The sequence below is a fragment of the Pavona decussata genome, unplaced genomic scaffold (genome assembly GCF_977016875.1).
Source record: "Pavona decussata unplaced genomic scaffold, jaPavDecu1.1 SCAFFOLD_51, whole genome shotgun sequence".
NCBI lineage: Eukaryota > Metazoa > Cnidaria > Anthozoa > Scleractinia > Agariciidae > Pavona > Pavona decussata.
This window is the reverse complement of record NW_028145473.1, coordinates 1,789,396-1,816,981: the sequence shown is the minus strand read 5'-3', so window position 1 is coordinate 1,816,981 and position 27,586 is coordinate 1,789,396. Positions and strand designations below refer to the sequence as shown.

The 27,586-nt window shown below is 40.3% G+C and overlaps 1 protein-coding gene across 1 annotated transcript; it reads right to left on the bottom strand.

Moving 5' to 3' along the window:
• Nucleotides 1-1,200: 1,200 nt before the first annotated feature.
• LOC146481028 (uncharacterized) lies at nt 1,201-25,929 on the bottom strand. Its single transcript, XM_085108717.1, has 12 exons — nt 25,714-25,929; nt 20,186-21,073; nt 19,654-19,762; nt 18,393-18,935; nt 17,359-17,715; nt 16,200-16,430; nt 14,499-14,750; nt 12,038-13,731; nt 11,404-11,640; nt 8,972-10,463; nt 5,653-5,985; nt 1,201-2,660 (listed from the first exon to the last, which is right to left on the bottom strand). The coding sequence occupies exons 2-12, from the start codon at nt 20,960-20,962 to the stop codon at nt 2,374-2,376; spliced, it is 6,312 nt and encodes a 2,103-aa protein (XP_084964843.1). The 5' UTR covers nt 20,963-21,073; nt 25,714-25,929; the 3' UTR covers nt 1,201-2,373.
• Between the last annotated feature and the right edge of the window lie 1,657 nt (nt 25,930-27,586).

The window sequence follows — 27,586 nt, the reverse complement described above, 5'->3', positions numbered from 1 at the left end:
GAGTTCTCGGATTGGACTAAAGTTGACCTGATCAGCTCATGCAAAGGAAACGTATTTAATTGTGCACAATTCAGCCAAATCTGGAGCATGGACAGGATCCACTAAACACCAAGTATTTGGAAACAATACGCCTTCTATTTAGTAAATACAAAGCAATGAAAGGCTTGTAGAGAAAACTGTAAGAACCCTGACAGTGAATCAAGAAGACTTACGACCAAAATGTTAGACCAAAAACTAAGACCACCCCCCCCCCCCTTATTTTTTCATTTATTTTTGAACCAAGGTCGCAGCAGGTGCTTCTGACGAGGATTTATCCGTGTCTAAACAAATTCGCTGTGCTCAATGTTTACATACCCGGGACATTGCTAAATAAACACAAATACATAAATAATAAATCAATCAACTTTGTTTAATGAGGGTGACACTTAGCAATCTGTTACGACTGACAAACCTGTGGCCCTCAGATTCCGAATCGAATTGCGATTTGGAGTTTGCTAAACAAACGCCTGTAGCGGTAAAGGATATATGCTGTCGATAGGATGTACTTCGAGAATAGCTGAAAAGGTGTAAAAGTTTTCTGTGAATTTAAAGTTTGCCAGAGAAAAAGTAGAAACTGCAACACTTCCTAGGTTATGGTGTCAAATTTTGCTCTTAGGTCTTAGTTTTCACCAAATCCTGTCAGTTTTGTTTCTGTTCTATCCAAAAGTTTCAATTAAGCAACGTTCTAAACTTGCCTTTCAATAAATTCTAGCTCGCCAGATGGACAAAACATAAACTGTTCCCAGTGTAACGGCAGGGCTGTTCTTTTTTGAACACAGAACGTATTATCCTAATTGATTAACATTAGTGAAATCCTAATTGTCGACGTAGATATGTCGAACAAACCCGCCACACTAATTTCTACAATTAGAAATCACATTCAAATTTTCTTCACTTTGTAAAATTACCGTTGAGATCACGTTGAACCTTTTTGTTGGACGAGCTGCCCAACCACTTGAGTAATATAAAATTGAATAGAATTGATGTTCGCGGGCGTAAATATGTTTTTGGCCCGACTCCGGCTCAGTTTAGGTGAGGGCTAAAATGAGTTCTGAGAAGAGCGAAAGACATATTTACGCCCGCAAACATCACCTCTATTACAATTATAATAATTTGAGAGGGCATTCAGAAAAGGAATCAAAGACAGTACAGTAGGCGATGTCTTGACCGCTGCCGGCGTCGGGTCGGCGTTTATTTTATTGTATAAAAACTTACATTGTACACAAGCTTAAAACAGAACACCGCAAAATTTGTCAAAACAATCTTTACTCCTAAGTTTTCAAAAGGAAAATTACAGAATTCTATAAACAGCGAAGAAATAATCACTTATCATACATGCATTAAAATTAATTGTGCAATTACTAAATTGGGCCCAGTTGTTTGAAAGCCGATTAATGCTAATCCGCGATTAAAAGTTAACCGAGGTCTTCATCTTGCTCGTTAAAAATGGGGACAACATCTTTTGGAAGAACCGTTATTGATAAGTTATTAAATTCGAGTCAAAGTTCACGTTAATCCAGGATTGATGTAATCGGGCTTTGAAAAACTGGGCGCTGACTAGTTTGTCGTAATTGAATAAACTGAGCGGGCTTTCCTTGACGAAGGAAACCTTACATTCACTTCGTCGCTGGGTGTGAAGCTACTAGAGGCATTACTTCCACCAACGGCTTCATTTGAAGTAAACGGACAACTGACAATTTTCTTCTTCGTGAGGATTTTTAGCCATTTTGTTGCTCAAAACAATTTCTTTGCAGCTGGCAGACTTCCACTCAAACAAAACTGTCCAACAAGCAAGAAAACGGCGCACACATTTTAAAAATGTTTTTCAGTTCTGGCCTCAGTTGTACAAAGAGTGTATAACTTTATCCAGCCGACAACTCGCTATCCAGCGGATAGAATGAATTAGTTGGAGTACATTTTATCCGCTGGGTAACGTTATCCGCTCTTTGAACAACCGGACCCTGATTGGCTGGCTAGGTTATTTTCTTCTTTCTTATTGAATTAGAGCAGCGGACTTCCGCGAATACATTTTAGCCCGCAAAATGCGTGGTAATGTCTGATGAAATTACTGTACTGTAACAATGTTTAAACGTACATAACTTTGCATTCTGTGAATAGTCTTTATAATGCTACGGATCTCTTTTAACTGGGCTTAAAGTCGTTTTTGTACAGTCGACCTCCTCGCCATCCTCTAGTTTTCCACTAGCTAATCTAACATACCGGTATAGGTGTGTAAAAGAACTCGTCGCTTTAAATCTTTGTAAAAAAGGCATGCCTTCAAAATCTCTAAACACTTGCGCCATTTACTCTTTTAAACTAATCAAACTTGACAGTTCATTCATTCTTGAAAGTTATTAGGTATTCAGGGTAGACATGAAAATCATTAAAAATCACAAAAATCATTGGATCATCCATTTTGTTAACAACCGAGTCGAAAAGTATTTCTGGTTTGCTCGGATCAATGGCAGGGGGCGTCTTCATTCCTTTTTTGCCAGCGGTGTACTTGCCAACGAGTACTCTTGCTAAGTACATACAACATTCCCCGTGAGAGGATGGTTGTGAGTAACCTTTGGAATAAGAAGCATCTTTTGCAAAGTAGACTCCGTCTCCGTACGCGGCACCTGTGGGAGGAGAGGGTGAGGAATCTTGTAAGGAAGAGGTATCGGTAGCTGCTGAAGAACTAAACTTGAGTTGCAGTAGTGATTTTATAATGACAATGTGATTGGCCACAGTGATTGTATTGCTTACCTTTTCACCTCCGAGTTAACCAGTCAGAACGTGCGAAAAGCACTATTCACTTGTGTGGCATATACTAATGCCGAGGGTGAGAAAAAAAGCTACCTCCTCTGACCCTGCCCGAATCTGCCTATGGAATTTTCTTTTCAAATTACATGAAACCGTTGATCAGAAGTGAGGATTTCTACTATAGGAACATCCAGGTTTCGTCTGAACATCCACATTACGAATTAGGTTGGAACAATTCTCCATGGTGTACTAACCCGGGTCATCTTTTTGGAGAATGGGTGCATGTCGACCTGGGTAAGAATTGTAGCTATTATAAAACAAGCTTCGGGTTCAGTTATAAACCATAATCTGATATTATCAGTACCAACTTAGCTATCAAGCCAACTGCTAAAGTTGCGTATGTAACTGCAGGGCGGGCAGCTGCCCCCGCCAGGAAAACTAATTTTTTTTTCTAACATAGTGTTTGAGTTTGTTGAGCTTTTTCTTGTAGGTTGTTCCAAAATCACAACAAAAACGACTAATTAATTAACTGCAAAAAAAATTCCTTCAATGAGAATTCCAAATAATTATTTTGGAAAATCTTTCAAGGCAAAAGCTAGTACGAGTTTTCTTATGAAAATAACGATTTTGTAATTTGGGCTGCCTGTAGTTTAGAATTTGGTGTGTAAATAAAGACTAACAAGCTTATGCCACTCCCTTATGCCACTCCCTGGCGCGTGTTTTAGCCTTTTTAAATCTAGCTTACACGAGTATGTTGTTTCAGAGGGATATTGATTTTTAAAGCCTGCGCAACTCCCAAGTATTTGTAGTGGATTAAAAGGATTTGATAGATCCTTGGATTTAACCATCGTATGTCCAGCATCACAGGTCATTTATGACTGACGAGTTTTGATTTTCTTCCTTTGAATTCTCTTCAGTTTCAATATGACCTCATATTTTGTCTGTTCAACGACGGTGTTTTTATGCCACTAGGGCATTTCAGCTGGGTTTGGTTTGGCTCGTTTAAGTGCCGGATAGTTTTAACGGCCTTTCTTGTTGAGATTTGTGAAATTTTAGGACAGGAATTAATTATTGCTTGTCGATTGAACGTGCTATAAATTTCATTCTGTAGTTGTTGTAACACCGGGCCCGGCTATTAGTTTTTGTCACAAGGTGTTGTGTTTCTTGTCTCGGCTGTTTGTTTTTTTGGTTCCTGGTTCTCTAGTAATCGTTGCAGCGTGTTACAGAGCTATGCAACGTATCACAGTAATAAAAGGCTTGAATTGTACTAAAGTCACGACACTCACTGTGTTTCTGCAAGTGCTTCGCTTCACTGTTATAGTGTGTTTGAATTGTGGGGCTCAGTGATTTTCTCCATATATTTACAGCAGTGCATCGACTGTGTTTTAAATCTACCATTAAATGTGAGGCAATGTTTGGTTCATGCTAAACAAGGTGTTTATTCCATAAAAAGTCATGACAATTTAAGAAAAAAAGCATTAATGTGTTTTTTTCTTTAAAGGTCTTTGAGACAGCTTACCGTGTAGGGGTGAAACAAAAGCGTCCAACTAGAAACCCTGTCTGTATACGGGAGACCCCTGTGAGGGTGTGCGGAGTTTGCCCCCGCAAACAAAAAATCCTAGGTACGGCCCTGCTGTGACAGTGCCTTGGTTTTGTTATTCTATACCAAATTTCACATTAGCCCCAGAAGCTTACAGCAGCTCCGATTTACATGCAGGCGTGCCGGCGTTTCTCAAAACTCCCGAAAACATTTTGGGCCAGAAAAAACATTTTACATACAGAATTTCGTTCCCAGAAATTCAAATTTTAACCATTTTGAAAGCTAAAACGTTGAAAACTTTACAAGATTAAGAAACCCATGGGGTTTCAGTTGTTTGTTTTAAAAAAAATGCCACCAGTCTTACACAACAAATTTGAAACTTCTTTTCGGGCCGGAAAACGCTGAGAAGTAAACCCCACACTCTTGTTAAAAGTCAGCGCTTTGGTACAAAAGTTTACAATTGTCGGTTTAGTTTGAATGAAAACCGACGCAACAAGCACAGCGAAAAAGCCAATTTCTCGCTGACAATATTGTTGCCAGTGTAACGAGCTTCAGTTTCCAGAACGTTCTTAGGTTTGGCGTGAAAGTGGAGGATTCCTCTTTTCTTTTTTTTATTTTGCTCTGCAAAATTATGGCTGAAGCTACGCATGCGGCCCAGATTTGAGTGCTTCGTTCAATACAAATTAGAAAACTTTGACTTCAACATCCGAAGGCAGAATATCGTGGAGGAGAAACCAACAAGCTTCTGAGTTATTACCCTCACGACTTGTGGTGCTTAACTTTGTATCTCCCTGGTTTTTCTTTGCGACATAGCATAAAGTCTGTACACAGTCGCCAATGGCTCATGGCACACAGACAAACTTAGAATCTTCTACATTAGGCTTCAAACTATGGCCTGATAAAGAAAGCATTTACCATCCGCCAAATTCCGTGTTCGGACGTACATCGCTCATTGATTGGCAGTAAAAGAGACAGCAGCACTGCTAACCCAGCTATTTCTTTAGAGTCTGTCACCTTCGAGGTGGTCGATTATAATTCATTTTATCCGGTATTGAGATTCGTACATGTTTTTTTTTATTTAATTTACATTTAATTTCTATCGATGAATTAAAGGTGCAAGTCGGATTGTTTTATCGTGTAATCAAGCTATATAAATTTATAAATTCTTACTTTGAGAGGCGTGTTGACGCCGCCCAGGTGCATTTCTTTCGAGAATTCCTGTCATCAAATTTACGCTTACACCTTTTAGTCATATTTCAAAGAATATCTCTCCAGAAAACTGCTCACGCGCAAGGCATTAAACCGCCGTGCTATATGACAATACTTACCATGCTGACCACACAAACTCCTGTTAAATCCTTGTACATTGATGGCTTTCACACTATCGTACTTGGTTCCATGGAAAAGTTGCATCTCGTTTTCAAGTGTCCCGTTCTTGTCATCCATACTTTGCTTCCTCGACATGTATGAGAAAAACATCGACGGGTTTTGAATTCTCTCAATCATTGTGATGGACACTTTTCCACGCAGCGACTTGAGGAACTTTTCCTGAACTGTTTTGAATTCTTGGGATTCCCGTGCAAGGCTGACAAGGTGAAGGATCTCTTCTTTGCCGCGTTCGTCGCGAGGTTGAGCGTCCCAGTCCTTAGGATGCTGTGAAACTGTTAAATAAGCAACGTACTTTTTGTAAGTCAAATGTTTGTGCAGTGGGATCAAGATTTCATCATAAATGACGTTTGATAGTCCGATCACCGCGTCCGAGTTAGAGTGATTCATTATTGATTCATTATATTCAAGCATACAAACATAACTTGTTTAATGTATATTCGTGCAAATTACAAATAATCTTACTGCATTTAGATTAAATATGCTGCAAACCGCAGGTAGCTTAGGCTAATTATGACGGGTTACTAGCTAGGTTGATAACAAATTAGCGGAAAGTAAATGAAATCAGGAATTGATACGATTAAGTGCTGATCAGTTTATTTACATAAACAAACAAACAAAAAACGACTAAAGCGAACAAAGAAACAAACTAAATGGTTATCCGGCAAATTAACAGTTGAATAGTTTAACAGATCTGAAAAAAGTGGGCAAATCAGCATAGTCCTTACTCATCTCTTAAAATATGCAGAACCAGTAGTTTGTGCATTTTTCCCTAGACGATAGATATTTTGCGTGTTCGAAGACTTAAGAGGATTTCATGCCATAGAATGCAAGAGAGTAGTTGTTTATTTAATCTGAAAGTGAAAGGTCTGCTTGTGACGGGATGATGTTGATCAATACTAATTGAACAGTTCAGTGTGTTGGTTGTGGAGGTGCAACAGTGAGATCTGATACGTTTGTACAAAAATTACACAACTGCGTCATTGTTGCTACAAATACAATACCCCGTGTATAAGTGTTTCCTAAACACATGGAACGGGCTATCAAATGTTTCTGGTAGTTCAGAAATTGAACATCATGCTATGAGAAAGAACAGAAACTATCCCTATGCATGTCTCTGGCTTCCGTAGGAAAAAATTCGGAATCTGAGAATGACGTATTATTCAGTGAATGACACAGGCCATGATACTCAGAAAAGGAAATCCTGAGTGCTCCAATCCTGAAGGCGTCGAACCTAATACCTTCCTATTACTACACCTTTTGCCCTTCACTATCAGGAAATAAGTTTTCATTAGCGCGAAAACATTGGTCAATAAAATTAATGTATAATCAGTTTAACTAGGAAATGAAACATTTCAATTTGTGGCAGAGTCATTAAGGAGTTTTGCATCGAAAAGAAGATTCATTAAGCCCAATTAGAATATCGTTTTATCGAAAACAACATTCTTTAGTGCGAATGAAGATTCATTAACCTAGGGTTAACGTTCCATTGCGCGAATAAAATTTCAACTACAAAAGATTTTTAGTTACGTGGTTTCTGACTAATTTCCCAATGGATTTATATGGATGCTTAAATTTAAAAACGATGCTGTACATGTGCACACTGGTTTCGCAGTAATGGAGCACAGAGTTCGTCGAAACGAGTTGATTGAAGGATAGAGCATAGAGCTAAGACTTGTTTGAATGTTACGCTGACTGTATCTCTGTTGTAATGAATTTTTTTCCTCGTTAAAGAACATTAAGAAGTGTCTAATGTTTGTTCATTAAATTGAACTGATATTCGCATAAATGAACGTTCTTCTCTATGTAAAACGCCTTATTGACGACACCGAAAATTAAAACGTTTGTCTATTTTCACACAATGATTACACATTCGCTTTAAAGATTTAATTTTTAACACTAATGAAAATGTATTTCCTGATAATGAGGGGAAAAAGGTGTAGTTCGGACGCTCTACCACTGGGCTACGGGAGACTCGTGGGAGCTAAGGCCATTAAACTAGGTTCATGGGACAAACATCCTGCATACCGCTTGGATTGGAATGTCAATGTCTAGCATATGCACAACAAAATAAATGCGATGGAATATTTTAAGCCTGGTGAATAAATGAGAATGACGTATTATTTAGTGAATGACACAGGCAAACTCGGAAACCGTAAGAGAAAAGATAGCCTGATTCGGCTCAGGCAGTCTGAGGTCGCTGAATACAGCAGTCAAATAAACAAAAAGAAGCGTTAATTTGGCCCTTGATTTTCTTGAATGATTGATTTTCAGACACACAGAGCAAACTAAGTTAAGGTCCACAATTATGGTGCCAAGTATTTTGGCCATTGGAACATTAAGGCCCGTTTGCACGTGTGAGTTTTGATGCAACTTTTGCATGTCGCAACCTCACTGCTGATAGCACGTGTGAAGCAGCTGCGATTTCAGTGCGATTTCGGGGCGATATCGCTGAAAAACCCTGAAAGTTTGCATCAAGTTTCACTCATGTTCGAGACAGCTGAAATGTCATGGCGATAAAGCGCGCTCAAATCAACTCTAGTTTCACAGGCGATGAGAAACTGAAAGCAGAGTGGGACAAAAGTTAAACAAAAATCGCACGTGTAAACGGGTCTTTAGTCAGACTGCGGTCATTTGGTACTCCAAAAAAAAAAAGACAATAAAAGTAACCTTTACAGTTGACTGTTGTATCGGGAACAAACTTTCTGTCTAGTTGGAAGTAATAAGAAGTAAACGTACTTTTCAGTCGCTTTTAAAAGCGACTGAACAGTAATACTCATCTGCCCATCGGTAAAAACCGATCCCCTTATTACACATTACGCTTAGAGAGTCAAGAAAATTGATCCGTTATACGATGTTCCACTTTGAATATCTGACTGGCTCAGTGGCGTACCGAAATCACTGTTTCATCTGTGAACAAAAGCCCAATCTGGGATAGTTTTCGTGCATGCCGCCACAAAATGCTATCTGGTATTTTGTGAACATGGCCTGTAACACTTTATACTAGAACGGTTTTGCTGCTGCTCCAAGCGTACGTGGACAGATAACCTGCAAGACTGAGGGCCATTTAGTGCCGTTTCAGTCTGTTCACATTCTGCCCGGCGCCTACACAAAAATCACTCCAGTGTAGTGTGAACATGGCCTAAATTGGTGCTGGTGAAAAATTAAAACTGAATCTTACAAGAAAGCGAAATGGCAAGATTATATCAACGCTGATTGAAGAAAAGTTGCATTACTTATAAAAGGAAATTCAATTCTTACCATCTCTCCGACGAACGCTTTTGATCTTTCCATTTCTCAGAAATGTGACCTCTTTGTTACCGAAGTTGATTTCAATGTTCAGTTTGTCGTGTGTAAATAACAGAGACGGTTTCTTAGCTTGATATGCTGATTCTATTTCATAATTAGCTATGTTCTCAAAAGGTTCGTCGGCTTTTCCTGAAGTGCTGATCATGTACCATCGAACCGTTTTGGACATCTGCTCGGCCCGCTCCTCCTTGTGGCCTCTTTCCATCTGTTCCTGTATAATGTTGGATACTTCAGTGTTAACGTCCATCACATCCTTGGGAAGTCCTTCTAGACTGATGGTATCAGACTTTGGTTGATCTAATTTCACATCTCGAACACGACACATTCGTTTGAGATCCCGTATGCACTGTTTGGATAGGCGACTTATGACATCGTGCTTTATAACGTGTGGTTTATTACATGCCCTGGCGACGCCATCCTTCAGAGCTGCCATAGCTGCATCAAGAGACTCTGTCCTCCCATAAATGATCACGTTTCGGTGGAGAAGGCTTCCTTTCGATCCATTGGTAGAAGCTTCTAACGATCCTTCTCCATAAACTGTTTCCGCCTCCTCGTCTTTACCCTCACAGTAACTGAAGTCGCCGTTTTCTCTTTGAATGGTTTCTAACTCGGTCACGAACGCACCAGTGACGGCATCGTTGAAAACTACAACTCTCACCTCACGAATAGAATCGCAAGGCTTGCCTGCAATAGCGCGGATTGCCTTGAAAACCACGTCTGCTGATTCTTCAGCTGTTAATCCCAATCCTCCACTGCCAACCGCTGGAATTGACACTGAACACAAGCCTAACGAATCAACTTCTTTGAGAGCTTTCTCCAAACATGTTTGAAGATGCTGCTTGTTTCCAGAACCTACAACCATGTGCACTATGTGCTTCACTGCCAAAAGTCCACCTGAAGTTGTCACGACAGATCCTGGACGTTGTAGCATTTCTGACGCCAATTCTTCTTGCACCGTGCTTCCACAGACTTCAGCAATGGCTTTGCTTAGGTTTCCAGATTTCATGTCAAGGTCTTGGGCAACGACATTAAAGATTGCATCAGAGTGTTCTTGGGTTATGTCCCCCTTCACTACCTTCAACGTGACTTCTCCGAAGCCAACTTCTTTGTATCTAAACTCTGGCATGAGAGGCACTGCTTTTTTCTTTGGGACATTTCGTCTTCGATGTCTCGGCACCAGCTGGTGCTCTTTCTTAAACTCTCGAAACTTCTCTTCAAAGGTTGTTATTCCTTTTTGGTCAGTTCCAAACACAATAAATCTGAACTCCTCCAAGGATGATTCTGGGTTTTCCTGACTGTAGTTAACAGCTGCCTCTATCATGATCTGGACTGCGATTCGATACGGGAAACCAAGGTTACCGGTCCCTATCAGCGGTAAGCCAATGGAACACGCGCCTAGCTCAGAAGCTTTGTCAAAGCATTTCCGCAACAACTCTCTGAGAATCTATATTAGAAAAATAAAGGTGAGATAAGTTTTTTGACGAGGTTCGTAGCTAGGCTACCAGTAAGAATTGCTGTAAGAATTGCAAGAATTGTGAGGTTGTAACTGAAGAACGGTCCTTATCGTAAGATTTCTCGAAGGTTCTCAAAACAGTTAGCTAACTATCTATTGGTAACCATAGAAAAAAAGGGAGTGACGGTATTGAGGGTGAGGACACAACTAGAGGCTCCAGTCTCCAGTCCAATGTTATCATTCTCTCTATATTCAGCTGGAAGAGAAACATACCAGCCATTAAGGCGGTTGTCCCTTTTCTACATTTGGATTTGCCTCTATTAAACTGAGAAATTGCACCAGCTTTCATTTTCCCGAACAAATCAGCGTGGCCCTGACATTTAACGCCGTGTTACGGTAGCACGGCGTTAAATTTCAGGGCCACACGGATTTCTACGGGAAAATGACAGCTGGTGTAAATATTTTCTTTTCTGGAAACTTTGACCACTAATCCGAACAATGAAGCTGTTATGGTCCACTGGTGGTCGTTTCAACGAGGCAAGACACTGTTGCAAAGTAACGACTGAGATCAGATAGTAAGAAATTCCATATAAGTAAACTGCGGATGAAAGATATAATAGGTCAAATATCATCTCAGTAATCATGCACCGGAACTGCATTTAGAAACCGCTTCAAAAGCGTTCATCACTGCAGTGGTTTTTCATATATCAAATTTTCTATGTACAGTTAACGTATTTGAATTTCATGATTTCACTTTCCACGGGAATGTTACGAAACTTAACTATTTACTATCTTTCAGTTGGCTTCATAGCTTAGTTAACTGAGATATGTTCTAGATAGAGCACTGCACCGGTAAGTTGCGTTCCTAACTGCGATGACATTTCATCGTAGCAGCGATCATCTGAATGACATATCTTTATTGTTACTTAACCGTTTCTTGCTCGGTACTTCCTTTCCAAGGACAGCACACACAGTGAATCACGTGACGGCAGGGCAGTTTTCCAGGAATGGTGTGAATAATGTCACCTTCACCAAGGTTAGCTGTTACATCTTTTAATTGTTTTAACGCCTCTTGTAATGCCGGACCTGCTGCTTTGCTCATGGCATTTGCAATCGCACCAATGGAAAGATTGAAGTTTGATCCAACAGAACACACTAAAATGTCGGCCTACAATGGATGAAAGTTTGTGTTTTTAAGACTGAAAAGTATATGCATTATATGATTATCAACAGAAGTAACAGCTGCTAACTAGTGGTGTCCGTCATTGCCTTCCTTTTGTTGCAACGATGTACACTGACTCCAATTTCTTTTTACAACAACTATATCCCTGGGCCCAGTTGCATAAAGCTTTTTAAAGATAAGTGGGAGTTTTCTGTAATCCTTCCCTGCATTCCAATGGTTTTCGGGCGCTATCTTTATGTTCTCATCCTCAGTAAGCCACCTTCAACCGAGTGATTCAATAACACGCTGGACAAAATCCTTCGGAACTTGGAGAATTATCAAAAGAAACTTTTACTTATCTTAAGATGCTTAATGTGACTCAGCCCAGCAACAAAATACAAACCTGTTCGTTCTCGATGTTCCCAGTCTTCCAGACCACCTTCTTTCCTTCTGATATAGAAATGGTTTCTTCATTTTCATCAATCTCTCCTTCACCATTAGAACTACTGCTCAATGATTCATAGCCCTCACTGTCGTCCTCCTCACCTCTCTCTTCGGTCTGTTCAGTGACCCCAATAATACACTTGTGCTCTTGTTCCACAGTTGCAATTAAGCGGATTCCTTCTTCTTGGACTAAGAAGTTTTTCATGCCTGGTTTGGAAATGTTAAATGTCTTCTCTTTGATTTTGTCTCGCATAGCGTACAGCCGTTCTTCGACTTCTTTTACGCCATCTTCAGATCCGGAAAAGCGAATCAGATTCCCATACTCTTCAAAAGATATCGTGACTGCGTAACATGTAAGCTCTCTTACCAGTTCCCCAAGTTCGTCTTTGTAGAACTCATTGAAGAACTTTCGGTAAATGGGTGAATCAAGTCTAAACTCTCCTTCTGTTGCTTTCCTCTCGTTAAGAAAATCTCTCATTTTATTGACGGCTTCGGTGACGTCTTGCTTGAATCCAAAGACAGCAATGCATTGTAGTTCACGTTTTTGGCGGATATTCAGTCGTTTCTTCAATTTCTTGCAAAGATCTTTCCACTTTTCTGAGGATATAAGAGAATTATCCTTGTCGGTCACGTTTAGACTTCTGTTGCTCACTAGCACGTTTTTAGCTTTTTCTCGGCCTTGACTGGTTTCGGAGGGCGTTTTTCCAAGAAAGATGACTCTTTGGGTCTTCTGGTCAACGTTAAAGGCACAGCCTTCTTGCAGCTCGGCAGCCATCTTTTTCTTTCCCACTTTTGTTTTCAAGATGTCCAAAATCTCTGGAGAACTAAGAATTGCGTTTTCTTCGATTTCGTCCAGACGCTGCTTAAGATACCCCTGGACAGATGACAAGAGTCCTGTCGGCGTCTTTATTACAAGACTCCGATTTGCTAAGTGAACCTCGGCTCGAACATCTGGATGAATCTCTTTCTTTAGTATGTTCTCAATCCTGGCATTTTGAAGAAGCTGCAGGTTCTCACTGGAAATGTCGGTCTTTATCTTCTGTTCCAACTTTTTCTCAACCTCCTCTTTCTTGATTTCTTCCAAGCAACTCGTTAAAGTCTCTTCAAAGTCGGACATATTTGACGTTAAGCAAATCAACTTGAGCGTGTGGGATTCCTTCACAAACTTCACTTGTGCTGTGAACTTTGGAAAGAGTCTTTCCATCCGTGGTAGCTGATCGGCTACCTCCTCTAAAATCTCCTCATCAACTGGAAATTCGCTTGTACTGCAATTGTCCAGAAAGGAATCAACTATACTAGAACAGCGTTTCTTCCAAGCGGCCTCATCAAGTTCCTTGTCCACTTTATTCGCACCGTATTTGATCATCACGTATGTATCCCCGTTGTTCCACCTGATTCGAGCACGTTCACGCTCTTCTAAAACTTCCCTGAGCTTTCCTTCTTGGTTGGACTTCATTATAAATTCTATGATGTCCGGTTGGACTGGTTTGTAAAATTCTGGCTGTCTGCCTGCTTCTTTGTCACCCGATGTGGGTACCGATAATCCTTTTGGTTCGTCCACCGGGTTCACTGTTCCCATAAAGGGGTAATACGCCTCAACATGCAGTGCTTTGCTATGTAGGAAGTGATCATTCTTCACTGATTTCCACACACCTGCAACACAATAGGAAAGACCTTTTATAACACCAGTTCATGATCTCTGCTGGCTCAATACCATTTAGGCAGAAACTTTCACAGTGAACCGATCGACTACCCCAAGCTAGATCAAAAGCGCATCAACCATGGGCTATATTTGTCTTCTAAAAATAAAGTGAAGTTTTCATAAAATTTGTTTACATGACAGTTCAGTCCGGTGTTATACATGGCGATTTTCCGGATCAGCGTTTTGTTTTGTTATTCGACCAGCGGCTGTGGACGGCCATGATTCTTACTGTTCGCCAATCCGCTCATTAATGCAGAAATAATGGAATACTAACGGTGAACTGAATGATGACAGTGTAAGACAAGCTCTAGATTTACTCAGCCACTGAAACTCAGATGTACGCTTTCGAATTGGCGGCGGTTGTATTACAGGTCACCGTGATGAAATATTTGCTCACTCATTTGGCCCTTTCTATGTATGTGTTCAACATGTGCTCATTTCAGGCCTTCCACAAAATTCAAGACAAGTAAAGCTTGAAATATCTTGAACGATGGTAGTGGGCGTGGTCCACGTTTTTGCAAACGCACAGCATAGAGGGGAGAACAACACTAATATAGATGAAAAGGTTGGTAACCCCATAAATTTCTTGGTCCTCGTATAATCTATCTTAAGTGGCACAGAAAACTTTTAAAAACCCGGTGAATCGGTGAGGATCAAGTCACACTATTATATGTAAGCAACCTGGGATGTTTTCATCCACATTGCATACTTTACTTACTTCTTTTGTGTTTGAAGTACACAATAGCTCTTTTGTACTTCTCATCTTCATCCCAGCGTGGGTTGAACGCCACCCCCCGAACAGGATCCAGCTCACCAACTTCATTATCAAAATACGTCTGAACGTCCTCCATTGACGTGTTTTCAGAAAATCCGGTGACATATATGCTCTTACATTCAGGCGCCCTTTCAATTAATACATTCACACCATCCAGCAGCCTCTTGTGAGCTCCTCTAAGAATCTCTGGAAAATCTGAAAACGATCGATACAAATTGATACTGTGAGGGCTGAGAGAAGATGGTCCATGGTAGATTTTAAACTTAGCTGGTAACGCGCATTAAAGAAAGGAAACCCAAAACCCTGATGTTGCGCACGATCGAATGTAACACCATTCGCTATTTTTAGGCATCCGTTATTCAACTTTAGTAATTCAACGTGATCCACTGCGAATACCCAAACCTGAAGCGTTCAATCATCATTGTCTATTTACTGAAACAAAACGATCGCGTGTACTATGTACTTAAAAAATGAAGTTTCTTTTGATTTTGTGTTCCAGCTAACATATCAAAATCGTCGCTAGTTTTCCAATATTCAGTCATCTAGCTGTGTTGCTAAAATTTCGAAAGATTTGTTTAGAACATTTTAGAACATACCTAAGACCTCAACGGGAAGGTACTGATTCAATGATATCAAGTGAACCTTAGTAATTTCCTAAGAACGGTAAACAATCTTGAACTAATACTAAAAGAGATTACTGAAGCTTCAAAAAACATTTGTTAACAATATTTTGTAAATTTAAATAGCGGCCATTTTTCCTATTTCCAGGGTTTAAACACAAGTAGTTTACTCAAGCAGTTGACTAGTAGTGCAAGCAAGGCATTTAAATATTCTGAACGTAATAAGGAGGCTATGCTTAGCTACGAGAAACTGCTCGTTCTCTTAAATCACGTAACAAGTTGTCTGCCAAACTATATAATGCAACTCGTTTGCAGTTTACTCAGCCGCACTTCGTTCTTTATCATCTCTTAAGTAAACCACTAAATTTTCTCCGAGGATGACGGGTTTAAATTCATCACGGGTGTTTAAAGTTTCACCTGTGGAGAGACTATGTCAGCGCACAGTGTCCATCCTGCTAAATAGCCGGATAGAAAAACCTTCCAATTCATTAACAGATAAGTTGATTTCATTATACTTTTAGCGGAGCTACGCGAGCCGAATTTTTGTCATGCCACAAATTCACGTTCGCCGGTGCCCCTCATCAGTCGACGGCGCATCAATAAACACCTTTGTGGGGAAGGTCACCCATAAATACAGAGTAGAGCCCGAGTAGTATTAAAGATTAATTTTTACGCGCATTTCCAAAGTTTTCCTAAATTTGATCATTTATCCTTTTTATTATGAAACTTTAATTTCCCCTTCAAGATCAAATAGGTAAGCCTTAATTCGAAATACCTAGTCTCAGTGACTTTTGAATGGAAGAAAATTTAGTGGTGAACAGTAAAAAGCAATGCGGTGCTTTTTTGTCAAACTATCGGTCTTATAGTTGCCTCTTGGAAATTCGATGTTCTCGAAACTTGCAAATAAGCCCCAGAGGCTAATATTTGTTTTGAGAACATCACATTTCCTCGAGGCAACTATCAATCTATAGTCCCTTCACATAAACACTCTGTTGTTTAAATATGCATTGTAGAAGGTATTTACCTCTTATTTTGTCGGTTTTTAGTGTCACGATAGCTTTACCATTGGGCTTAAACCACTCCACGTAACTTACTTCGTAGCCACTGATTATCTCGATGTAATTCTTCACGCTATCTGGTGATGTTCTGTAATGTAGGCCCAAAACATACAACTTGTTCCATTCGTACTTGATGTCAGGATGTGTAAAGCCTTGGGAGACTGGGTCGAAACGTGGGCGAGACACTACCTCAGGCCCTTTGAGAAACACAGCAATAAGAATTCATTGTCTCTCGCTTCCTTAACTGTGTGCAGTTCTTAATGTTACCTTTGGAGCACATACGAAAACTGTCTAATACTCAAAGTTCACTATAACAACCTTAGTAGCTGCTTTGGTGTTTGAGGAAACGCCAAACGTTTTATAAAGGTGCACAATTAAAGCATATGGTGGATATGGCTGCTCGTCAAAAACTGAACATGTTCTACAGAAAATGATTCAACCTTTTATAGATGATCTGAAGAACTTTAGACTACAAAGAGCAGTGCTTTTCTCTTAGAATTAAAACCACGTCCATCCTCTGTAAATGGTTAAATACGAGTAATTTGCAGTCTACAAGAACTTTTCATAGGTCGCACAGTCAAACCAAATCTCAAGAGAAGCTAGAAAAAGTTCCGTTTTGAGGAAATATTGTTGAGTTCGCTTTCCTAAACGGTTCGTTGCTGAGTCTTGCAGCCTATTACGCATCTTCCTTTTGGCTAGTCACTCAGCAGCCCAAATAATGGCAAGGTTACTGAGTATTACGAGATTCGTTGAAGGGAGGGGTTTGTTTGTAGAGTGAACTCAGGATTGTCGGTAATAGCAACAAGCAAAAAAACTTTCAGCTAATTTCCAGCTCAGACATATTCAGGAAAAATGCTTATTGAGTACAAAATAGTCAAAATAGTCAATCAACGAGAAAACGGCCCCCTCGGACACTTAAGTCGCCGAGAAAAGCCGCTCACAGTGCTTCTTTTCATCGTGGACCAGTCAAAGTTTATGATAATAGAGAGCGCTTAAGGAGGTTTAGGAGGGAGAAAAGTGATTGTAGATATAGGAGGACTGGATTTAGCCATGTTCTCACTTGCACCTACATCCAGATCATTCAACCACTTTGTTGGAAAAAGAAGACATAACGCTATAGCTTACCGTCTTTCTCTTGGGGCCTTCCACGCGCACTGGTAAGGCCACCTCGTCTCTGCCTCCAGTCACCCCTTCCACGAACATCCTCATAACGTGCTCGGCCTCCAGCTTGAATAAACTGCCTTGGGTAAGGAGCCGATGGATTTCGTGCCCTTCCTCTTTGACCTCGACTCCAACGAGTTGTTGCATGGGTGGAATTACCATGTCCACCTCCTCGTGGTTTTGTGTGGCGGCCTCGCGTGGGATCTGTCTGCCGAGAGGCTTGTTCAGTTGTAAAAATGGAGTTACTATTTCGTGGATTCTCGGCAGTGGCAACAGCCTTATGTTGGTCTTTTTCAGGGGAGATGTCGGGTTCCTCATCGTCTGAGAGATAAGGAAAATTACTGCTCAGCTAAAAGTCGATACCTCAATTCACCTACACCTTAACCCCTATCTAGAGCGGGGGGAGGGGGCTTATTGTGTCCGCGGCGACTTTGACCAAACACCCTGAAACTCCAGGATTTTTTCAGAAATTTATCTGGGAAAAATTTGATGTGGTCCGTTAGTGTTGATTGAGTTTGATATTACTATGGCAAATAATTACATGACGTCATCAATTCGCGATGCGGACCTCAAAGGAGACATCTTTGTTCTATCGTATTATCTATCCTCGAAGTACCACTGTCATAGCTTGTATATTTGCGAGGTTTTGGAGGGGGGACACAATCAACCCCCCCCCCGGCCCCAGAAGAAAAAAATCCCAGTCTAGATAGGGTTAACACTTAGTTTTCGTCACTCATTGTGACTACTGAGTGTCACAACTATTTAATTTGCCTTTATTGGTAGCTATTATTGGTATTTATTATTCATTTCTCATTTTCGCCTTTATTGGGGACTATTCGTCACTATTTTTTACTCTTGGGGAAATTTACTGTCTCGCACGATCCTACACTGCCTTGCTATGTACAGCTTTAAGTTAAAACGCAATGGGGCACAGTGGAAGATAACAACGTTCTTTGTAATATACTTGAGAAACAATTGTTACAATCTTCCCTACACACCTGGACTTTTTAAGAAATACTCTCGACAAGCTCTATACTCTTCTTCATCGATGGTTGTCTTGAGCCTCACCGAGATAGGACAGATAGGGTCGAACTCCCTCAGGATGTCCTCTGTAACAAGAAACTTCTGTGCCATTTCATTTAGGTGACCTGTGCAATAGTCTTCCCACAGTTCATCAAGGATCTGCAAAGATCTACATTGAACTGTCATAATTAAGCTTCCTTGGTGGTGTCCAAGAAACAGCACTTCACGCACCTCTTTGAGATATCGTAGAAAACCATTTAACTGCTCCATATTGGAGGGGTCAGCTGTCTCAAAAAACCTGTAGGCAATCAAATTCAGAGCGTCTTGTGCAGAGGGACTGCTTCCTCTTCTAACATTTTCCTCTCCAAAACCAGTAGTGACTTGAGGCTCGTTTGAAGTGTCAGCAGTGGGCTGAATAGCTGCTTGACATTCCTGCGGGTGTACCGTTGTCCCTGATACGTCCCCTTGTGGGCTAACTTCTCTAGAAGTTTCGCATTCAATCCTTATTCGAAGACGAGCTGTTGGAAAAAAATACTTTGATTTGAACACTCAAAGGCATTTTCAATTAAATAACATGCAGAGACGTTGAAAAATTACTCTCCCGAAGTATGTGCCGACTCAATCAATGCCTCCTTGTATACAGATACTTAAGATTAATAAATATAGTGTCATCCCAATTATGGACGCAACTTTAAAAGCAGCTGCGAAAAGGAAGCCTGAAAAAAATCCAGGATTCAACGGGACTCGAACCCCCGATCTTTGCGAAGCCAGTGCCGGGCTTTACCAATTGAGCTATCGAGCCATTCCGGAGCTGGTCATTTTTTCAGTTCGTAATATACCCATAAAGGTGAAAAGATAGAAGTAAAATATATAAAATTCATATATTTCTACTGCGGACGGAGAATAAAAAAAAGGGAGACCATCTTCGACAGTACGCAACTAAAGTACCCGTAAAAAGAAACCAGGCGTAACTGCCTCGGTCTTTCATTTATTAATTGTCCATTTTATATCCAATAACTTTTTTGCCATCGCCCATGTTGGGACTCTTTTCTGTTGTCTTAGTGTTTCAACTTGTTAAGTACACAAACTAAACCATACATTTGGTTGAAAAATTAAGATCCATTAATAACTAATTTTAAAACTTTCGTACAACGTCCATCGCGTGTCTGCCCTTGGCGGCACCGTTCCTAAACGCAAAGGCTGAATTTTCTTACACTTAAACAAATTTTAACCCACCTCCAGCAGAAGACGGAGAGTTAGCAGCCGAGGAACTGAGTCTGTCTATTGACTGATGCATCTCTACCAGCTGTTCCTTGATATCTTGAGCCCTCTCTTGAACTGTCGTCTATAAATATTGAATTTTCTCATTAATTCTTTCTCCTCTTGATTACTTGATTAATTGATTTGTTTATTTTATTCCTTGTTTGACTTTTTTAATTAATTGTTACGTCTATATTAACCGATTTATTGCATAGGTAAAAAAAAGAGGATTAGAATTTTTTTCTATAATTTGTTATAAGTATTTTTAAAATGCATTGCACCGTGCGTCACAAATACCAAGCCCGAAAAAGAAAGGTTGGAGAAACTCGATGAATCAAAATTAATCAAGACTACTCTCATTCAGGCGATCTTCATCCAGACAGATTACTCTAACGCTAAACACACACACACACACACACACCTAAACCATTTAACTTCTAGAATCGCGTTTAATTCAAAACGATAAATAGAAGAAGAAGATAAGACGACATAATGAGCCACGTCCCACCTCTAATCGGCAGATCCCTTCTCGGACGTCGTGGGCTTCCTCTCGAACTACTGTCTGTAGGACCTGAACTTTCTCTGTTACCATATCGGCCGCTTCTCTAACTCCTATCTCCAAACGGTTGATTCCTTGGTGGACCTCCTCCATAGATTTCTTTACCTCTATGTCGTTGTGATACCACGCCAGCAGTTCCTGTACATTCCTTTCATCCTCCGCTGTAAGGGGATCCTTCAAAAATTTATCAATGGCCCGCTGCCATGCCGTTTTCTTTTCAGGACTGATCTCCCCCGCAATTCTCACTAAGACTCCACTAATTTCTTGCCAAAGTGATAGAAACGTGTCATCCGGGATCTCCATTTTATGCTGGACATGACCATAAACTGTGTTACGGTAATATTTGATTCTAACTATGTCGGCTGGCAAGTCAAAATCAGAAGCGTCTGGTAGATCATCCCAGCCCGTGGCAGGAGGAGTGAGGTTGCATATTGTCCTCAGCAAACGGAAGACCAGAGTGATATCAAAATGTGTTGACTTACCGCACACTCCTGGAGAGGGGTAAAGACAGTCCCACTGTAGCTTGGTGAGTTTGGCGCTTCTGAGTAGGTTCACTGTAGCGGGATTTCTCAGTATTGTAGGAAGACTACTCGGTGGACAAAAGGCGTCAAAAGTATCCATAAGTAGGTTGGTGCCTCCACTAATTAAAAGTCGTGCAAGGCGCTGAAAATTTGCTTTACCTTGTGTTGAACAAAGTACTTCGTCTGGGTCTGGGGCTGCTGCCATATTAGATGGTAGTTGGTGTACTCTATCTGGATCTATCGATCTTTCCTGATTCAGCTTCTCAGGAACCTGTACTCAGTTAAAAGGGTACCAAGTCCATCATCGTTTGCCTGACTGTTGGAAGACATTAGAGTGGTTATATATACCCATAAAATACTTTTATACCTTACATACTACTTCACTGGTGCTCTTTAACAAATAAATGATAATATGCTGACTGTAACGGTTAGTGTCATCTGGAACATAGGCCTCAGACAGGATTAATTTTCATGGCTTGTAGTATGTCGCTTTCTTTCATTGTTTTCCCGGACATACAAGAGCATTGAATTGTTTTCGGTAGCAGTTTGCAAGAGCATTAAATTGTTTTCGGTAGCAGTTTGCAATAATGAGTTTTGGTATAATAACAATAAGTGTATTATCGTTCGTCTCACGATGTAGTGACTTGGAGATGTAAATCGCGACGTTTCGACTGCTTACTGCTCGTCTTCATCAGGCGATGAGGTCAACTGGTTACGCGGCACCATTTATATCACGATCGGGTCGGCTACATTGTATCGACCACGATGTACAACAACAATCTCTTTCTCGACGTGAGTTTTGGTATAGATTTAAGTTCTGCAGGCTGCTGAGGTGTTATAATGCTGTTTAGTACGTCAGACAAGGTTTCCCAAGCGAAAACGCTTGCAAAGAGATTGATAAAAACGTGCTCAACTAGGATTTTTGACACTTGCGTTAAAGGGGTTTTGGTTTTCTCGTTTTTTTTTTTTCAATTTCATCCAGCCGACCAGTTTTCTGTTGAAGCAAGTTTTGAGTTTCTTCAATTCGATCCTTCCTCGGACCAAGTCGCTGACGAAACTTTTTACATCCATTCATGTTCCACGTTTAGAATCTCGAATAACCTATAATTCGAATTTTTCTGCGTTTTTGAAAAATTAGCAGAAAAATATCCTCTCGTCGTTATGAACTACCTAGGGAATTGGTTAGAGTATTTAAGGAGTGTTGTATGTAAATTTAGTCCTCTTGGTGTTCTCTCTGGAGGCACTCGCGCTTACTTTTTCTGTTCTTTCTGATTTTCTAGATTCTCGGCGAGCAGAACCCTTCATCGTCTTCTTCCATTCCTCCTGATTTGAATGCCATTTTGGAGGCACAGAAAATCGCTCTCTTATCCACCGTGGATTCGCAAATTCAAGGTTTTTAAAGCGACTGACTTGGCGTCGCAAATAGCTTCGGAGGTGCAACCAAAACCACGTTTTCGAGAAGAAAGGAAATGAACGTCAGTTTAGCTTCAACCGAAAGGTGGTCAGGACGAATACTGCCGCGGTAAAAGCTTTGAAGATTGGAAACATTGGCAGAACGAAGGAGGAACTGAATGGAGGTATTTCCTGTCTGAATAACAGGCAGAAAACAATTTAATTAGCAGACAAATTTGAATTTGGTTGGTTCACGGTTCAAGAATTCTTATGTGATGATTTTGCCGACGATGACGCAGATGCCTCAAAAATTTATGAGGCCGAGAAAAGAAGCGCAGCTTAGTTTTTATCTTTGGTCAGCACCAAAAACCTTGGTGATTCAGTTCGCCTAGATCTTGCTTCGTCCGTTTTCACACCTTACGATTATTATTCGGTATTATCCTTTAGCTCAAATCTTCCCTCGTTTCTTGTCTTCAGTAGGGCCACATTTTGGCCAGAGACCTTGAATTGTTTATTTTTCAGGGCAGATTATTTACATGGCATGTGCAGTAGGAAATGTTATTAGATTGTTTACTAGGAACTGCTATGAAGCTATTGAGTGTAAGCTCCTGGGATTAACCCTTGAATGTTTTCCTCTGGGTTTTTGTACGAACTTTCTTTTTGACTAGCAATATTGACACTATCATGGGAAGGTTTTGTCACACAAGTCAAGCGCCGTTGGTGTTGTTTATTCCGATGCAAGTGACACTGGTTTTGGTGGCTTTTTTGTGCAGTGTGGCGTAGATTTTGTTTACCCCCGCGTTTCGATTCCAGGTTTTTGGAATCCGGATGCTGAAGGCATTGATGCCTTTGTTATGGATTGGACCGGGAAAATTTTCTATGCTTGTCCGTCTTTATGCCTCATTCTGCGCGTTTTGCTTCATTTGCGTAATCGCAAAGCTTCAGGGTATCTTCTTGCCCCTATGTGGCTCCCCCCCCCCCGTTTTTGGCCAATGATTCGCCCAGATGGGGATGAGTTCGCCAATTGTATTGTTGATTGGATGGAACTTCCGACATTCTATGAAGCCTTCATTCCTGGTAGTTGCATTAGCGTGTTTGGAAACAAAACTTGAACTTCAAGATGATTGCCTTGAGAATCTACTTCGTTTGTTAGGTATTTGTTATTCTTTACATTTTGTATTTTTAGCGGGCTTTTCTTTTTCTTTCTTTGTACTCTTGGGGCCGTGCGGCCTCCAGTGAGCACGCGTTCGAAAATAGTGTGTCACTGTTTTTGTCTTGCACGGGTTTGGTGGTTAGTAGGGAATTTACACGAGAGTACCTCTTTCTGCTACCACAATCCGCAGAGGATACTAACATAAAGCGATTATTCAAATAGAAAATCCTACCAAGAAAACTAAAAACCTTTAACTCAAGGGCCAATGTACAGATTAAAAATTGACTGATTGCTTACTGAGCTCGAGTAAGGCCCACTCTGGCATTTTTTTAAGCCAATACAATCACCTTTGTTCCATGCTGCCAGTTAAGCACACAAAACTGTTATTAGTATATACACACAAGTGAATAGTTCTTTTCGCGCCCGCTTGTTGGCTAGCTCGGAGATGATTAGCCAAATACTATTCACCTTTGAGCAGTCGAAGAGAAACAAGATGGCTTCCCGTTTCGCCACGGTTACTTAAGAGGAACTTATTTTGATAAACGAGGCGGCTGTCAAAAAAATACATAAATGGTCCACTGGTTATTCAGCTTATGTGGTGTATACTAAAACAATTATTCACCTCAGCGTCGGTGGAAGAGATGGATATTTACCTCGCCGTGCACTATTCACCTCCACTTCGGTGTGAATAACAATTATTCACATTTTCAAACAGCTTATTTTATACTTTTCAGTCGGAAAGCGTTGTCTGAGTTAATCCAAAAATAAAAATTTACCTCGTTACGACCCTGATCTATTGTGCTCTCACGTGGTATTTCATTCAGTTCTGTCATGTTTTGTTTCACTGATAAGATTTCTAGCCTTAATTTCACTCCTCAGTGCGTAACAATGCACGGTGACAGTTGCGCGAGAATATTGATCATAATTCAATCATCTTGGCGAGAATAGAGTATGTATAGAGTGTACACACTTATTATCCACCATTGTTGATTTATAACAGCTTGAATGTCATGATATTATAAGAAGAAAAAAATTTTAAAAATGCTAATGAAATGATCGGGTACTCAGGCGAGAAGCGTAAATGTACCATGGTTCGATGATTTTTGAAAGAGACAAATGTCTGGTTGTTGTACGTACCAAAATACTTTGCTATATCTTCTCTCTACACCTGCTTGCAGACAGGAAGAGTAAATTATCTAATGACAAAATTTGTAGCATTGAAAACCTAGTCGGTATTTGCCGGCAGGGTATTTTGCAGAACACCGAATGCCGAACGCCGAATCCATAGAAGTCCTTTTATGCAATGGCTGCCATAACAACAACTTAAGGCTAACCGTCTGTATAATCAGTGCTTAACCCTTAACAGTATAGAGAAGTGCTTAGACCTAAAGAACTTCGTTCGTTGCTAAATATTAAACTGTTATAGGTGGCGTAAAGTGCGACGTTCAGCGTTCGGCATTCGTAAAATACCCCTGCCTGTTAAGCAACGAACCATATTATTTAGGTCTAAGCACTTTTCTATACTATTTAGTATATTATTCTATACGATTAGCTTTTAGTGTTGTTATTGCCAACATCCGACATTATAGGACTTCTATGGATTCAGAATTCGGCGTTCTGCAAAATACCCCTGCCGGTTATTTGTTGTTTTCTGAGACAAAGCGGAAGTTAGAGCTGAAACATAACTCCACAGATGATTGGGGTCGGGTAATATTTGGTAAATAGAACCTCCATTTCTTCTTCAGATCTATTTACTTTATTCACATCTGTTAACTATGTTGACTATTTGTTTCTGAATTTGGAGACAATATACAATAGAACCCGGTTTTTTATACAGACACCAAAGGAACAAGCCAAAGTGTCCGTGTTATCCAGTTTAAGCGGGTTCTCAAAATATATGTCACGGACACACGTCTTATCGATCATATCAAAAACTAAAGCATGCAATGTAAAAGCAACAGAACGGTGCTTAATGTCTTTACTGTAACCTCAGTTCAAACTGGCGAAACCTTACCCTAGGTCAAATACTCTCGTACTAAAATTAATGATTCTCAAAGCCTCAAACGCGACTGACAACGTAGTCATTTGAATTAGTCTGTGACTTTGCTCTGCACTGACATTTTCAGTTTGTGGTTCAGCTACTTGAGGGACTTAAAATTTGACAATTTTATACAGCGCTTAGATAAACAGTGTCAATAAAGCGAGGTTAAATTCGTATGAGAGCGTGTCACTCTGCCCATGGAAATGTGTCTGTGCTGTCTGTATTAACTGGTGACAGCATTAACAGAAAATATATCAGCTTTTCTGTGGGAAAAGCGCAACTGTCCGTGATAAGCGGGTGTCCGTAAAGCGGGTTTCTACTGTATATGTTTGAAAAAACTGATATATAGCCAGCTCTGTTCAACACTTACCGAGGTTCGGTCTGGATCCCATCGTATACCCAGAATACCGGCGACGGTTCCAAAGCATTCGAATGCAAGTTCTGTTCAACCAAGATTCCTAAAATATTTTCTCGCTGGTTTGACTGTAATGTCCATTCAAGTTGGATTCCACAGCGTTCTAAAGGAGCCTCGATCTGTGTGTTAACTAAGTTTAGTTGTCTATGGAACTGAGTACCTACGCAGTGAATAGCAATAGTGTCGTGTGTTATACATGGGCATGCGCTCTGGATGCATAATTGAAAGAACCCAGATAGACTGGACTCGATACGCGGACCTCGCAGGGGGAGGGGGGGGGGGGTGGTGGTGCGCTTAACCCTAGAAAAATACATGTCTGTTTTAAGTTTTATCTTAATTATAAAATAAGAAATCATTTCCAATAATGACTTAAATTTTATTGCAAGTAATCTAAAAAAAGAGCAAGGCTGATTTTACGGTCAGGTAAGTATATTTTCCAATATTTCGAAAGGCACGGCCTTTCTTCTTCAGGGTATGTTTGAGACTGACCCTGTGGCAAGATACGTTACAATTTTAAACAGTTACAATAGATACCTGAAAAAAGGCTAAAGTTACATAAACAAAAACGTTACAATTTGAAATTTGAAAATACAACTGGTAAATAGGTATAAGCTAACGTTACAACGCGGTAGACGAAAACAAAATACGTAACGATGAGTTAAGTACTTAACTTACAAAGATGAAAGACGGAAAAAATCTTCATGTCTCATCTCTCCTATTAAGACCTAAGGGTTCAATAGTTTGACCTCTGTCGATGAGGTATGCCTCTCTAGCTTTGCGTACACTGTCACGATTAGATTTGATGAGTTCGAGAGGAATTAGTAGCATGTCAGACGCGTTATGGTCGTTAGAAAGAAAATGTTCTGAAACTGTGGTGGGTTTGGAACTGTTTGTTTGTTTGTCGACTGGTCTACGATGTTCGTTAAAACGGTCTTTAAGTCGTCGTTTTGTTTCTCCTATGTATTGTTTGTGGCAGCGGTTGCAGTGTACAATGTAAATAACGTTTTTAGAGTTACAGTCTATATGATGAGTAATATGTCTAGTTTCGCCGGTAGAATGAAATGTGTAGCTGGTACGTCCGTCTTTTATGTAATTGCAAGTTAAACAGTTGTCTCCATATCGAAAAGATCCATGGGGTAGGTTGTTTTGTGTGGGATTACGTAGTTTGGCGCTAACTAGTAAATCACTCAGGTTGTTGGTCCGTCGAAAGGCAACAAGAAGTGTGGCTTTGAAAACGTTAGCGCAGCGGGGAGATGAAGATAGGATGTTGAAGTGTTTGTGAATAATGGATGATACATAACGACCGTGAAATCAGCCTTGCTCTTTTTTAGATTATTTGCTTTACAATTTTTTTTGCTGATAAGATCCTTCACTACAGGATCCGGTACTTCTATTTTGTCACGGTGGTCCTTGCAAACACAGTTTATCACCGGTTTTTTAATTTTATTGTTTTCAAGCTTACTAAAATAACTTTACGTAGTTTAAAATTACGGATTCTGTGCCTCTTTGCTGCTGAGACAAGTAGAAAAAGGCACGTCTCGGGAAACTGGCAGGCAACATACCAATTTTCGGCCAAAGAACAAAACCAAAATTACACTTATTTAACGTCAATTTTAATCCAAATATTTCTTCAAAAATAAAACGTCTACACATACAGCAAACCTCAAGGTCAGACCTTGGTACCTGACTGGAAGTTTTCCTCTCAACGTTTTCTGCGAGCAAAACTTCAGCCATTTTTTCAGACCCAGTCTTGCGTATCTCAGTTGCTTTGTTCAAGCCCTAAAAGAATTCTGGGTAATTCAGCCACAGCGCGAGCGTAGAACTCCTC